Genomic DNA, 16,891 nt, shown 5'->3' on the forward strand with positions numbered 1-16,891 from the left:
TAATTTTCTTTCTAAGCCCCAATAATATTTTTTTAGAAAAATATAATTTTTTTTTTTAAGTAGTAATTACCATAAGTGTGTGTTTTTTTTTTTCTTTTAGTACACCCCTAAAATTAAAAAAAAAAAAAAAAAACTCTATCTTTCCAAACCCTAAATCCTCTCTCCTTTTTTTTTTTTTTTTTTTTTTTTTTTTTTTTTTTTTTTTTTTTTTTTTTCTAAAACATAGTTTGAAATTATAAAGAGGAGAAGATGGAATCAAACAATGAAAATAATACAGTGGAAATGTGTCTTATATTAGGGTTGCTTTAGAAATTCAATTTAAAACATCAAACTTTCTATATTTTTCTTACGTACGAGAACAATGAAAACAAGAAAGAAGAAAAAATATTTATCTAAAACTTCTCCATTGCCGATCGATGTCTGGTCACCGTCTTTATTTTTTAGTTCTCTTAGAAGTTGAAGTTAATTGGAATAAGATACTGATGTAAGAAATTGAAGAGAAAACAAACTGTTAATGATATTGAACGGAATAGATTATGTACAATGCAAGATTAGATTTTACCAAAAAAAAAAAAAAAAAAAAAAAGGATACTTAGATTTAAAGTAGATGAAAAACGGAGATGATGAGGTTACCAAGATATTAAGAAGAAAAGACGATATTAAAGAAGGATAATTTTGTAATTAAATAAAGAGTAGACGACTTTTTCTCACCCAAGGTTTGCCTTAATAACACTTTTCCACCTAAAGTTTATATTTCGTTAATACTCAAAATACACTTCACTTTCTTAAATGACATTAAGCGAGTTATCAAAAGCCAAGGTAAAAAAAGTTTCGTAGAGTAGAGGTCGATGAATCGAATAGTGGTAACTAATTGAATATTCGCTGTTAGAAACGGTTGAAAATCAACTAAGAACATAAAAGTTTAGCTTTGCGATAACCAATAATCAACAAAAAATTAAGTGTCGGAGTTAGAGAGACTTTGTAAAGAGGGGACCAGATATTCAAGGTGTGGTGACGAAAAGAACTTCCGCCATCAAAATCAGTTGGAATTGACTTTGAATAATAACGAAATATTAACTTTAGATCGAAAATGGTATTTTAAAATTTTTTGGATACGAAAGTGTCATGAAGCAAACCTTGGGGGGGGAAAAGTCATTTACTCTTAAATAAAATATATTTGTAAATTAAAAATTAAAAATTAAAAATAATTTATTATTATTAGGGTTTAGAAAGAGATTGAGACTCTAATTTGTATCTTAATTAATATCAGATTGAAAAATGAGTTAAAAGCTGTGAAAGAACCAGAGTTGCAGATAGCCCATTATATAAAAGAACAAGTGTGAGAAGGGAACAGTGTTATGAAAGGCCCATTAGATATCTAGTCGCATCAATAATAATTTGTGGGCAGCCCATTATGTTTCTTGAAGAGGTCCACAATTGCATCACACCATCACCATCATGTAGTATTCATCTACAAACAACAATGCTTAGTCCAAGGAACCATTATATTTGTATCCACATGAAGAGCATATAATAAGAAGAAACAAACACTAAATATTTGGTCAAAAAAATGTACATGAACCAACAAAATTCTTACAATTTGCAAGTAAACACCAAATTTTGCTAAACATTGACAACTTCTCCATCTTAATTAGTTTCTTAAGCTTCAAGATAAATTTACAAATGAAACAACACATTGCCTTTGACCTCCAAATATCGGACCTTAAAAGAATTATCAAGAAAAAATGAATGCCTAAACTAATGATTAAGTACAAAATCTCATAAAAACTAATTTTCTGCTAAAAAAATTCTGCAACTAGATGCAATCTGACCTCTGATATGAAAACTAGCACCTGGGACAAAAGATGAACAACTAATTCGGGAAGAGTGACTAAGGATTTGTCGAATTGGTTACCTACCTATATGTAACATGTAAATCCACTCTTTAGGGATGAAAGCAACTCAATTCTGCGGAAAACTTGATCGTCTCAAATGGAAGGAAATGAAATCACCCTATCTTTGTTGCACATTCTTGACCTCTTCGTATATGGAATTAAAAAGAACTGTGGGAATGTACCTCTCACCAAAGCTTGGAAATATAACCTTCAGTATTAACAACCATAAAACAGACAAGTTAGAAACTGCAATAATGTTTAGTACAATGTCCTGATAAGAAAGGGTCAAGTTTGGAACTTGCAATAAGAAGACAAGAGTAGTATTCTTAGGTACAATTCCCTACAATTCAAAGAGCAGAAAATGGTTATCATCAGTATCTTGTTCATAAAGATTCCCACAGAAGAACTTAAATTTTTGTTTAGTGTCTAGATATTTACACAATGCAGAAACAATAGGTCATCCATGTCTAACAGGTTTTATGTAAAACTGAATCACACCAAATCTTCATTAAAGATTGTGGATTTTAAATTTATTGACTAGCCCTAAATTACTCGTGAAACGGAATGACTGTTACTGTGTAGCATGACTGAATTGAAAAGTCAAGTAAAATGAATTGTCCATTTCTAAAACTGATTAATAAGTCGTTGTAGCACTCATTTGAAATATCATTCATTTACTTTTTCAGCTTCCGTGATTCCATCTTAGTCTGTATTTCCAATCATTATACCAGAAACCTGATCACTAGATTCCAAGTATGAGACATCAAAAACAGTCCAATATATTTTCACAAGAAGTTTCCCATAAGTTGGTTATGTTGCCAGTCAATCGTATTAAATATAACTGGGAACTTTAAAATAAGATTCCTCACCGAAATAAGTTTTCCAGCATTCTCAGGTCTTCTTGCTAAGCTGATTGCTGCAGCTGCAGCAGCTCCCGATGAAATTCCAACCTAAATACAAAGAGTGGACACTAAATTAGAGAAACTACCTCAAAAAAGGTTTCTTCCATCAAGTAACACAGCTATATCTAGAAATTGTCAAAATGGAAATGGAGTTGCTTTCATCCAAGATAATAATAGTTTTACAAAAGACAACTTCCTAGCTGAAGCTTTGATATTGAATTCCTAATGATAATGATAGACAAATAGGGGAAAGACAATAGAACTTTTGATTTCTATGTTGAAAATTATTTGTAAATTACCAGCAAACCTTCCTCACGTGCTAATCTCCTCGCCAGTTCAACAGCTTCTTCATTGGTAACCTGCAAATTTTATGACAGCCAATTTGATATTACAAGTTTGTCAAATCACAAGATCACGCAAAAAGTCATTAGAAACCTAGGAAGCAAAGTTTTACCAAATGCATTACTCTTCGAGCCTATTAAATAATAAAAGTTCATAGAGATCACAAGAAGCACACAAAAAGTTATTAGAGGAAGCAAATTTTGACCAAATGCCCATCCGAGAGAATTACTTATTCAAAAAATTAGCCCAAAATAGGATTCGACAATCAGGTAAAGGGAAACTAAATGGATCATTAACCTAGGAGCTGGAAACAGAACCACAAAAAACTGGAATTCATTTGGATATTGCAAAATTATCAATTTTCAGAAAAATACAGAACAATAGGAAATGAAAAAGAGCAAGATAGAACAGATTTGATACTCTAGTTTGGGAATACTATATAAATCACCCAATTGGAAATAATAAACCGTGGAATACACATTCTCATGCAATTTATGCATATGATAAGGAGATTTATGCTAATAAGCGGCTTGAAAGTAATAAACTGTATTTTGTGGAATAAAAAATTATTCAACTATTTATCTACACCCGGAAATTTATATATATATAACCTTACTATAGAGAAAAACCCATCAAGTAATATAGGAACCAGAGTTTCCAACTTATATGACAGATCTGTCTCCGATGAATCCCACTAGAGGTAAATTGGCCAATTACAGCAAAATTGACTCAAACACTTGGGCGGTTTACATTTAACAACTCAAAAGAGACTTACAAGAGAGAATAATTAAAATCACAATCTGAACTGCAGATATCTGATGCAAGCTAAACAATGCATATGAAACAGTTTTACGGGGAATAAAAGAGAGTTGGAACCTTAAAAGATTAACAAATCAAACAATTCTAAAATACTAGTAATTTTTGGAAAGAAATGGAAATGGAAGATAAGGTGAAATTTTCTTTACCTTGATAACCTCATCAAGCAGTTTAACATCCAAGATGCTTGGCACATAACCTGCATCAAAATGCTACAAACTCTAAGCAGATGTTATTGGAGCCAAGAAATTTCTTCAAGCAGAGTCAACATGAAAAAATTAAAGTAACCAAAATTAAATTGCTTTCACCTGGGTTTTCTCCAGATATCACACTCCTTTCTGCAGGTTCAACACCAACTACCTAAGTAAACAAAAGAAGACAAATTAGGAACTTAGCTGCTGTCGTCCAGAAAGGTTGACAATATTGATACAACACTGCAATGCAATCCAAAGATTGGCACACAGCACCATTGGTGGAGCTGAAGATAGACGAGTGCCCCAAAAATTTTCAGCAAAATGTCTACGTCATGTGTATAAGGTTTCAAAGTTACAAAAGAGAAATCATCCCTTCTCTTCCCTTTCGCTCCTTGTTCAACAAAAGTTTTAGTTCTCATTTGAGTAATGCTACACATCCCAAAATATATCCCCAAATTCACATCACTAGTGATGTGTCATCTTATTTGGCATTGCTATATCATTTACCAAATCACCATTCATTTAAATTTTAACACCACATAGGATTACACATCACTTGGGATAAGAATTTTGGGATGTGTAAAGCATTATTGTTCTAATTTCGCTTTTCTGAAATCTCAATCTCTTTGACTTAGTATAAACTAGTGTACAGATCTTAAGATTTAATTATACCTTAAAATGTCATCTTATTGTATCTAGAAGTATACATGTTGAGGTAGATTATTTGGTACAAGTAAAAAGTAAAATTTAATATTGTATACAAAGAAATAAAAGTATTATTGGATAAGATTTATACGAAATTATCATGATAATGCTTTCAAAATACAAAACACATTACTAACAGTATAAATAACTATTTAAATGAATATTAACATCTAAATTTTTATTAATTATTGTTTTAAAAAATAAATAAATTTTATTGTTGTTTGCATTTGCCACACCTATCTCAAATTCCTTGTTACGTCCATGAGCATAATGTCTTTAATGCCTGAACCCCACACATCCCTTTAGGGGCATGGAGTTAAAACAACTGAAATTTTAACTTAAAACTAATATATCATAATGTAACATATGCTGTCAATAACTTCGTAGGTTAGATAACAATTTTTTTCACTTACACTAGAAATAATATGTTCCACCTCATGGGAAAAGTGGCATACCAACTTTTCTACCCATTTTTGCTTACACGAGAAATCTAGGAATCTAAGCTCTAGGTAACATAACATAAATACACGAAAATTTTTGCAAAACTTAACATCTTGAAATGATTTGTTCAAGTTCTTCATCAAAATAAGATCTTTACCTTGATTTCTTTGTTCATCATTTTCAAGAATTTCCCAGTCCCAGTTACAGTACCACCAGTTCCAATTCCAGCAACAAATATGTCAACACAACCCAAAGTATCCTCCCATATTTCCGGTCCTGTAGTATCAAAATGGATCTGTATTCGTGGAATAAATATTAATAAATAATATTTTTAAGCATACAACCAACAGCCTTTATAAAATAAGATGTAGCATGACACAAAATGTAACCTTTACGTTAGCCATATTATCAAACTGCTGAAACATGAAGGCATTTGGTGTCCTCAGAACAATTTCTTCAGCTTTATCAACTGCTCCTTTCAGACCTTTCTCTGGGTCAGTCAGAACAATTTCTGCCCCAAATGCACGTAAAAGTATCCTTCTTTCAATGTTTATGGATGCAGGCATGGTGACTATAAGTTTGTATCTCCTGGCTGCTGCAACAAAAGCGATACCAAGTCCTGTATTCCCAGTAGTTGGTTCAACTAATACAGTCTGCAAACAAGGCACAACAGACATCATATATTACATAACTAAATTAAATATAGAATTCACAAAATAACAACACATTATCCAAAGAACTATTCTAAGAAGAATCAGATATTTAAGAGATATAAAGAGCATTTTCCTGACATAACTGTATGAAAACTTAGTGGCTAACCTTCCCCGGAGAAATCGCTCCACTTTCTTCAGCCTCAGATATCATACTATAACCAATTCTGGGTAGTTAAAAATTGATATACCATTAGTCACTTATAACATATCACTCAAAAAGCAGGACAGAAAATAAGTCGAAGCTTACAAAAAAACCAAGATGCTCCAGTCCTATTAATAAAGCCCGAATCATGTATCACAAAGGGCATTTACCATCATAAACTAATAAATACATGCTCCCTTTCCCAAAAGATAAAAAAAAGAGCAAAGATTGATAATGGGTTAAAGTTGATGAGAAATTCTACTTCTATCTATAGCAAAATGTAGGATGTTACCTATCCTTGACACTACGGCAAGGTTCCATAGATTCAAGTTTAGCGGCAACATTTGCGACACAACCCTCCGTAACTCTGTTGAGATATACCATTGGTGTTCTCCCAATCAACTAAATATCAATGTGTCACAACTGCTCAAATCAGTAAAGATTTCGAAATATAAGGATTGTTATTAAGAACTAAAGAAAAGTTACAAATAGAACACAATGACTTCCATCCAAATACAGCTGGCCTAAAATCAATACTGTAATTGGTGAATGTAATTCTCTTCTCCTCCCTACTCCCATAAAAGTGCTTTTACAAAAACATAAAAAAGCACTCTTTAAAAAACACACCCAAGTGCTTTTTTTATTGCATTATTAAAACTGGAAAATAAATACAAAAGCACTTTTTGGTAGGAAAGCACTTTTGGATATTTGAAAGCACTTCATAGAAAAACACTTCTCCTACAGGCATTCCTTTCTTTTATGCCTAAAGATGCTTTTATCTATCTACAGAATTAAAATAATAATAATAATAATAATAATAATAAAAGGAAGAAAAAAAAACGTTTGGGTATTTCAAAGTAATTTCAAAAAAACATTTTCCAGAAATCATCTATCAGTTCCTTCTCCAAATGCTGTTAATCAAGTCATCCAATTTCGCAAACATCACATAATCAATACAAAAACGCTTTGGGTACTCAAAAGCGCTTTGAAAAGCACTCCAAAACCACACCGTCAAATTACGAAACACACTATCAATCAATAAATTACGTCGGGTAAATGCGTAAAAGAAGAACCTGGGTTACGTCCTCCGCTATGTTGACACCATGGTGATATTCTTCCTGTTCTTGGATTTGTGTTGTTGTTGCCGTATAAAGCGAAGAAGAAGAAGCGGCTTTGGCCGAGACAGCCAAGGATGAAGCTCTTCTTCTAATGGAAAATGCGACATTAATAGATAAAGAGTTTGAAGCTCTGAAGGATGCAGAACGGTGAAGTTTCTGGGAAGTTATAATCAGGGGATGAGGAAGATGAAGAGTAGATAAAGTCATTTGATGAAGAGAGGTTTTTGGGAGGTTTTAGATAACATATGGAAGAAGCTGTAGCATGTTATATAGAAGGGATGAAATTGGTATTTCTTGAAAGTTTATGGGCTCAGTTAATGAGTTTATTGAAATATTGATAGAGAAAAGACAAAAATGTAAGGATTAATTTCTAAATCCCTATACAATTTTCTAAAAATACAAAAGCACCCCATCATTTCTAGGTAATTAAAAATCCCCTCATGTAAAATTATAAATAAATGGGCAATTATCACAAAACTACTCAGAGTTTTGCAAAATTTGGTACCTGCCAGATTTGGGGCTTTTCTCACACCGCACCTCATACTATTCCAAAAATATGTACAAACCACCCTTTATCCTAACTCCATACAAATGAAGCAACAACGTTTGGTAACAATTTAATTTCATATTCCCACTACACTCACAATGTAATAGTACATCCCCACTGTATTAGCTACCATTATCGCAATCAAACTCACCCACTACGTCATTATTGTTAGTTGTTACGAAATTTCACAACAATTAGAGATATCTAATTGACCTTGACAGAATTGGGTAGAATGGTGCATAATTATGAATAATCAACAAATGAAAATGAAACTAACGAAATTAAAATGCAAAAAAGGTTTTTAAAGTGGTTTGGCGAGCTAAATTTCAAGTCTACAACTCTACATCCACTATTATCTTATTAATGTATTTGATTACAAGATTAAGCTCTCTCCCTCTCTCTCTCTCTCTCTATAAAATTGCTAACCCCTTTACAATTAGCTTGAAGGGGTTTATATACTACTAAGTTGATAACGGTTACAAGAGTGATTCTTGGGATTATGGCTTGTGTTTTGGAAAGTTAATCTTATAATTTTCTGTGTAGTGATCATGTCAAGATTGTAGGGAGTCAATCTCGTGATCTTCTCCTTAATTTTAGGGGATAATGCATGTCTAAGGAGATAAGGCTCATCTACGATTTGAAAGATAACTGTTGAGTAGCTAGCTTTACTACTGATTGTAGCTCACTTCTATCTAATCATCGTCTCACAAATTACTCTGAACTACAATTCGCTCCAAGCTAATGCTTGCTCAAGTTGTCTACACATTCTCACAAAATATTTGCCTCTAGTTTTTGGAGGTCGTATCAAGCTTAAAAAACTATGAGCTTTTCCGAACATGCTGTCGATGTGGGAGTTACTACTGGATTAAACTTACTTGTGAATCTGGTCTAACCAAATATATCCGACGTGTATGTGCAAGCTTGTACCTAGCACCCTTTTGACGACCAACCAATGCATTGGGATTAGCTTTCCGTGTGCATCCAGCACGCTCCATCCAATCTAGGTACCAAAAACTTGGAAAAGTTTTGTGCTACTGGCTTTCATTTGAAAAATGCTTCCAAGGTCACATCCATGCATTTAATGCGGCGTCCAATGAATACACATGTCGGTTATGTAATTAATGCGGCTGCAAGTGAGTGGACGTGCCAGTTGAAACGATTGACTACGGCGTTTTGTTTTTCGAAACAGCGGTTACAATTTTTAGCTTGATCAACGCTACATGGCACAAATGAGCGGCCAAGATCGTTGGCAAAAATGGGCGATCAAGATTACTTGAAAAAATGGACAGTCAAATATTGAATCCCGCCCAAGGTAACTTGCCATAAAATGAATCCACAACTCACTTCAAGCTATTGTAGCTCGCTTCCGTCGGATCCTCATCTCACAAATTACTTCGAGCTACATCTCACTCCAAGCTATTGCTTGCTCTCAGCTACAGCTCATTCCAAACTATTACTTGTTCCAAATTGTCTGTACTATTTTTAGTAGTTTGCATTATTTTTAGTATACTGCTTGTAAATTTACAACTTATTTTTTATCTATTCCTTGTGAGAGGAGGAAATAAAAGTTTGGAGTGTAAGGTTACTGAGATTGACCCTACTAAGTACTACGTGGTTGCCCTAGATATTGAGATCTTTTGTGAAGCGAAGCCAATTAGAAGGGAGGATGAGAATAGATTTGATAGAGAAATAGACAGTGTGATGCTAGATGAAGTCGAGTGTGTTGAGGTTCTACATATTCAAACAAAGAACAAGCAGCTTTTTAACGAAGTAATGTCCAAACAATTTTTTTTTTTTCAATTTTCTACTTTCTAAAAATTGTCTCATGTAAATTTTGTGAAATGGTCTGGTTCGTACTATGCAAGTTAGTTTGGAAACAAATAGACAATGTCGATTGAGTTGTTTCATTATATAATGAAAATTTATTTTAGAAATTAATTTATTGTGCATTATAAAAATTAATGTCTTCCTCGATCTTTCAAATGAGTAACAAGTCGTTTATGTTTTAATTGAAGAAGAAATCATTACTGCAATTAGATAAGAAGAGGAAGGAGATAATCTTGAGGATGATAGTATGGAAATACAAAAAGTTTCATGCCAACAAACTTTAAACATGCCTGAGAACCGAGAAATATTTTGGCTTTAACAAAAAAGTGTCCACGCTGGTGAGTTATTTTGTACCTACAAGTTCAAAGATGTGATAATAACTCTAAAGCATAAATTATTGTCCCAAACAATTTTAGATAAATATTTTATTTCATCTTAAACCTTTAATGTAATATAACATATATTTTTTGTAATATATAGTAAAACTTCTCTATAGTGATATTATGTATAGGAATAACCTTTATGTAATCATAAAAAAATTCAGTCCCAACTTGGGATAGTTATAAATAAGAATAAACTCCACATTGTAATAAGTTATCATTTTTTTAATCCATGTCTTAAGAAAGTTGCTTCCATATAGTAATAATTGTATGTATATTGCAAAAAAACATATGACATGTTACATTAAAGGTTTAAGATGAAATAAAATATTTACCTAAAGTTGTTTGAGACAATGATTTATGTTTTAGAGATGTTATCTCATCTTTTAACTTATAGGGTATCTAATAACTCGCTAGCATGAACGCCTTCTTGTTGAAATCAAAATATTTCTAACTTTTCAAGCATGTTTAGAGATTTTTGGCACGGAACATTTTGTATTTTCATACTATGATCAGGATTATTTCATTTCTCTTATTGTCTAATTGCAGCAATGACTATTAAAACAATGACTTGAAATCTTAATGCATACTACTAAAACGTGAATTATAAAATAAGAAATCAAAACAATAATTTTTGTAACTACACTTCCATTAAGTTGTAATCTTTTTATAGTAATAAATTAGTTTGATCCCACCATTATAACTGTAGAGAGGTTTTACTATACAGATAATTATTACTATGTGAAAGCAAGTTCCTTAAAATGAGACCTAGAAAAATTATAACTTATTACAATATGAAGTTTATTTTTATTTATAACTAGCCCAAGTTGAGACTATAATTTTTTTTTTTTTTAATCACCACTAGAATTTTTTATATGAAAGTTATTCATATATAAAGTATCATTATAGATATGTCTATCAATCATAGTTTGATAAATGTCATAGAATCCATTTCATATTTTCATCACAGTTAGAAACTGTCATGAAATGCAATTTTTCTAGTAGTTACTAGTGTATGATTAATGTTGGTATTCTTTTAAGTCAGTCCAAGTATGCTTTGGATTTATTAGCCAATATAATAGTGTCAGGACCTAACCCTAGTTCATTTTCTATGGCTATTGGTTCTTGACGAAATATGGAATGCAACATTATTATTATTATTGATTTCCCTTGATCTTTGCTAGCTGAGATTAAGGAGTGATTAAGACTTCAATCAATCACCTTAATTTATGTGATTGATTGAATTACAGGGATTTGTATTTATTTCTTTCCTATTCTACATTTACAGAACTTGTACAAATTAGCCATTGTACATGCTTACAATACAATTTATAAAGAAATATATAGAAATTCTTCTCTCTTATTTTATCTCTTTGGCATACTCTGGCAATATCATTCTTTTGAACTGCTCCTCTTTGCCTCTCTTTCTTGATTCCTTACATGGTATTAGAGCCAGGTTGCTAAAAGCTTCCGCTTACAATTCAGCCTAGCCTCTCATTCTGTTCCTGAAACTAGACAAATACTTAGTTAGAGCCAATCACCTTAGCCTCTCCTTTGTCCTTGAAAATAAATAACAAACACTTCATTAGAAATCCAGAATGGAAATCAACCCAACAAATACAGAAAACGTAAAAGGCCCAACCAATACAAACAACACACGCAACTTAAGCTCAAATACTCAATCCAAGCCTGCTACAACCCATACAACTCAAACTAGGCCTGACCCAGCCCTTTACCCATATGGAATGCCGGGTTAAAACCCGGATTCTTTTCCCCAATCGGGTTTAGATCCAAATATGAATCCCTACCCATACCCTTTTCGCATTGTGCCAGCCACCGGCAACAGTCACCCTAGACTATGTGACATGCTCTTCTTACTAGTCTCCGATGGACTAGAATTGGTCCTCATCAAACAAATCCTTACAGGTTTTGATAACTATGCCTTCTAATCTCGCTATTTTCGGTGAGCCCTCATCACCAAAGACAAAGACCTTTTCCTCGATGGAGCCTTCCAACTGCCACCACAACCACACCTTCAATGCCATTAAAGCCATGCAATATGCTAGTTCTATCATGGATTAGCAATTGCCTCTCAATAGAGGTGGCGGCGAGGCTCCCACCGATAAAAATGGCCGTCAAGATTTGGGCCAACATCAAGGAGATGTATAGGTAGCTGGATCTCGCTAAAACATTCACCCTCTGATAACGCCTCATTGAACTCAAACAGGGAAACACCTCGGTCACAACTTATTTCAATCAGGTCTTTGTCATTTGGAATGAGTTGGACGCCGTCGAGGAAACACTTGAAGGGCCGTCGGAAACACTCCACCAGTACCAGAGAATCGAGATCCGATAAATTGTCGCATTTCTTGCTTAGTTTGAATGAAGGTTTTTTATCTTTCAAGATGCAAATCGTGGCCACGTCCCCACCACCCTCTCTCTGCCGGAGTTTTCAACTGGCAGTGTAAGATGAGAGCCAACGCCAATTCAACTCCAATCGGCCATCAATAAATTCAATAGCCCTTGCAAAGTTGAGAGAAACTGGAAAGAGATTGTGGCTAGGGCAAAATGAAGGTGAAAAATCCTCAAATTTATATGAAGAGATGGAGGGCTCAGATTCACTTTCTCGATCTGATGGCCAGAAACTCATCGCGTTTTTAAACACATCTAATTGCTCAAATCGTGTAACGTCATGGAATGGGCCAAATAGGTCAACCTCTTAGTCAAATGGGTCAAACGGGTCTGGAAATTCAAGATCCAATAGAAACCAATTATATTGTGACTATTGCAAGAGAAGAAACCATGATCGGGAACATTGCTGGAGATTACATGGTCATCCTGATTCCAACACCAAGGACAAAAATGGTAATTCTTCTTCTTTCCAAGTTGATTCTCTTCCTTCTAGAAATCAGTTAGCACCCACTCTCAATTTGGAACAATATAATAAGTTGCTCCAACTGCTAAACAATATCCCGACTGCTCCCACAACATCTTACGCAGGTATTTCTTACTGCTTAAATTTAATTACAACTGATATCTGGATTATTGATTTAGGGGCTAGTAATCACATAATTTGTCACCAATTTTTTTTACCACCATTTCCACTATCTCATCTACTTCCGTTTATATGCCAAATGGGAATACAATACCAGCCGGGACCGTCCAATTATCTGCAACTTTATCCCTTAAAAATGTGCTATGTGTCCCTACTTTTCATTTTAACCTCATTCAGTACCCAAAATATGTGAAGACAATAGTTGCACTATGACATTTTGTCCTAACATATGTGAATTTCAGGACCCTTCGACTAGGAAACTGATGGGCTTGGGTAAAGTTAATAGAGGTCTATACTATTGGGCACCTACTGAGTCTTCTAAAGTTTTTCCTACTTGTATTATAACCAATAAAATTTCCAATTGTATTACAATGATTAATGAAAATTCTTTTACTCTTCATCAAAGATTAGGTCACAATGCAACTATCCCTCAACCTCAGTGTCTTATATGTCCATTAGCTAAACGAACCCGAATTACTTTTCCACATAGCACTTCCACTATGAACCAACCATTTGTCCTGATCCATCTTGATATTTGGGGCCCATATCACACCCCAAATCATGATGGATCTAGATTTTTCCTCACTATTGTTGATGATTTTTTCGGGGTACATGGACATTCCTTATGCAATCCAAAACCCAAACACTTACCCACATTAAAATTTTTTTATCCATATTCACCACCCAATTTCATACTTCCGTCCAGAGGGTTAGAACCAACAATGCTAGAGATTTTTTCAATCATAATTCTTCATCTCTTGTTTTATAACTTGGCGTACTACATGAAAACTCTTACACATATACTCCACAACAGAATGGGGTTGTCAAAAGAAAACACCGTCATCTGCTTGAAATAGCCCATGCCCTCAAACACCAAGCCCATGTACCCATCTCCTTTTGGGGTGAATGTGTGATCACAACCACGTACCTAATCAACCGCATGCCAAACAGAGTTCTTCAAGGCAAGACTCCTTATGAGATATTATTCAAGAAACAACCAACTCTTGACCACCTCGAGTATCTGGCTGTCTTTGTTACGCTACCATTCTTGGCTCAGATGACAAGTTCAACACCCAGGCCACCCACTGTATTTTTATGGGATACCCTATACTTCAGAAGGGTTGTAGGCTATATGTTCCAGTTAAAAACAGGTCTCCAAAGATGTTGTGTTTTATGAAGACGTATTTCCATTTGCCACCAAAGATACTATTTCATCTACATCACCTAGGCTGGTTCCTGAAGTTGATACTCTATCGAATCCTCTTTTCACTATGATACATGCTCCTTCGGTTTCTCAACCCGACCCTCCTACCTTTGATTCTGACACAGTAGCCATTGATGATCCTCCAGCAAAATCACCTATTCAGATCCTTATTGATGTTTTCCTAACAGGATCCCATAATCCAATTCCAATTGTTCCTACACGCAGCAGCACTTGGCAGACTTGACCACCAATCTAGACAACAAACTAGGAGTGCCCCACCATTACAGATTATTTAGGTACACTATATCCTACCTCTAATTATGTAAGTTATGATCGTATCTCTCCTGTACACAGAGCTTGTATCAGTCACATCTCTGTCGACCGAGAACCACTAGTTACTTAGATGTCATTCAACACTCTCACTGGCATCAAGCAATGACAGATGAACTTATTGCTTTGACTTAGAATCATACCTAGGATCTAGTGCCTCGTCCCTCTTATAGAAAATCCATTGGCTGTAAATGGGTCTACAAAATCAAGCATCGTGCTGATGGCTCCATTGAATGTTACAAAGCTCGATTGGTAGCCAAGCGATTTACTTAGCGTAAGGGATTTGATTATTAGGAGACTTTCTCACCTGTAGCCAAACATGTCACTATTCGTGCTTTCCTTATAGTAACTTATGTTCATGATTGGCCTCTCCATCAAATAGATGTTCATAATATATTTCTTCATGATGATCTTCATGAGGAAATTTATATGGATCTTCCACTTGGAATTCGCAGACGAGGGGAGAACACAGTATGTCATCTAGGAAAATCCCTCTATGGCCTAAAACAAGCATCTAGGCAATGGAATGAGAAATTCAACAAAGCTCTCACTGGCATAGGATTTGTTCAGTCCAAACATGACTATGCATTATTTACCTGGCACAAAGGTAAAACTTTCATTGCTCTAATCATCTACGTCAATAATATTCTTATTATAGGAAATGATGAAGCAAACATCAAATCCTTGAAAGAGCATCTCAACAGATAGTTCCAAATAAAGGATTTGGGATAGCCAAAATATTTCCTAGGTATTGACATTGCAAGATCCTCGACAGGAATATCTCTCAGCCAACAGAAATATGTTCTGGAACTCATTTCTAATTATTTGCTATCAGGATGCAAGCTAAGTATTATTCTAGTAGAACAAAACACCAAATTGACTACTCAGGAATATGATAGTAAGATATCATCCTCTGAAGATGATCCACCTCTAGACAACCCCTCAAACTATCAAAGACTTGTTGGCCAATTGATCTACCTCACCATGACTCATCCAGACATCACTTATGCATACCACATTCTTAGTCAGTTCATGCATGGACCTAAACGATCTCACATGGATGCAACGTTAAAGGTTCTGAAATACTTAAAAGGGTGTCCTGGTTTAGGACTTCTCCTTCCTCTAGACAAAGGTTTGGATATCACAACTCACTGTGACTCAGACTAGGCTACATGTCCAACGAGAAGAAAATCACTTACAGGTTTCCGCATCAAGCTAGAAGGAGCTCTTATTTCTTGGAAAACAAAGAAATGATCAACAATATCTCTTTCTTCAGTAGAAGCCAAATATAGATGACGTGTGAGATCATCTGGATTGTGGGTTATTGGAAGATCTATAAGTAAAAGTAAGAAAACCTGTTCTTTTATACTGTGACAACAAGGCTACAAACGACATAGCAACAAATCAAGTATTCCATGAAATAACGAAACATATAGAAATTGATTGCCACTTTGTCAGGAGCAAAATTCAAGAAGGGATAATTAAGACTTTACACATTCGTACTTTAGAACAACCAACAAACATCTTCACAAAGCCATTATGTAGCAGACAATATTCATATCTACTTAGCAAGCTTGGAGTTTTTTATATTTACAAACCACAAGCTTGATGGGGAGTGACGAAATATGGAATGCAACATTATTATTATTGATTTCCCTTGATCTCTGCTGGCTAAGATTAAGGAGTGATTAAGGCTTCAATCAATCACCTTAATTTATGTGATTGATTGAATTACAGAGATTTGTATTTATTTCTTTCCTATTCTACATTTACAGAACTTGTATAAATTAGCCATTGTATAGGCTTACAATACAATATATACATAAATTCTTCTCTCTTCTTTTCTCTCTTCGGAATACTCTGGCAGTATCATTGTCTTGAACTACTCCTCTTTTCCTCTCTTTCTCAATTCCTTCCAGTTCTAAGTTGATAAAGTTAGAGTTACACTTGTGCTGATAAAGTTAGAATTAGTTTTCTAGCTATTGAAGATGAGTTGTATTTGAATTAAAAAGAAAAGGTGTTAGTTGTAGTTAAAAGAAAGAAATAGTGACTATTAGATGATAGAAAGCAATCAAAGCATAGTAGGTCGTACAAAATTTATTAAACAAAAAAATGCTTTCAAAATAATACGAAAACACATCAAGAATAGTTGCAAATTTATTAAAATAAATTAGGGTCGGAGCTACATGCAAGCTTCAGGTGGCCATGGCCACACCTAGGGGTGCAGTTGAACCGAGTAGCTCGTGAGCTACTCGGATTCCACTCATGACGAGCTCAGGC

At 34.3% G+C, this 16,891-nt stretch overlaps 1 protein-coding gene across 1 annotated transcript; it reads right to left on the bottom strand.

Annotated features, from left to right (window-relative positions):
- Window positions 1-2,006: 2,006 nt before the first annotated feature.
- Window positions 2,007-7,502, bottom strand: LOC116109668 (S-sulfo-L-cysteine synthase (O-acetyl-L-serine-dependent), chloroplastic-like). Its single transcript, XM_031395890.1, has 10 exons — window positions 7,224-7,502; window positions 6,443-6,552; window positions 6,115-6,172; window positions 5,685-5,948; window positions 5,453-5,590; window positions 4,264-4,315; window positions 4,105-4,154; window positions 3,097-3,156; window positions 2,765-2,845; window positions 2,007-2,103 (listed from the first exon to the last, which is right to left on the bottom strand). The coding sequence occupies exons 1-10, from the start codon at window positions 7,473-7,475 to the stop codon at window positions 2,014-2,016; spliced, it is 1,155 nt and encodes a 384-aa protein (XP_031251750.1). The 5' UTR covers window positions 7,476-7,502; the 3' UTR covers window positions 2,007-2,013.
- Between the last annotated feature and the right edge of the window lie 9,389 nt (window positions 7,503-16,891).

The sequence above is a fragment of the Pistacia vera genome, unplaced genomic scaffold (assembly GCF_008641045.1).
Source record: "Pistacia vera cultivar Batoury unplaced genomic scaffold, PisVer_v2 Contig587, whole genome shotgun sequence".
NCBI lineage: Eukaryota > Viridiplantae > Streptophyta > Magnoliopsida > Sapindales > Anacardiaceae > Pistacia > Pistacia vera.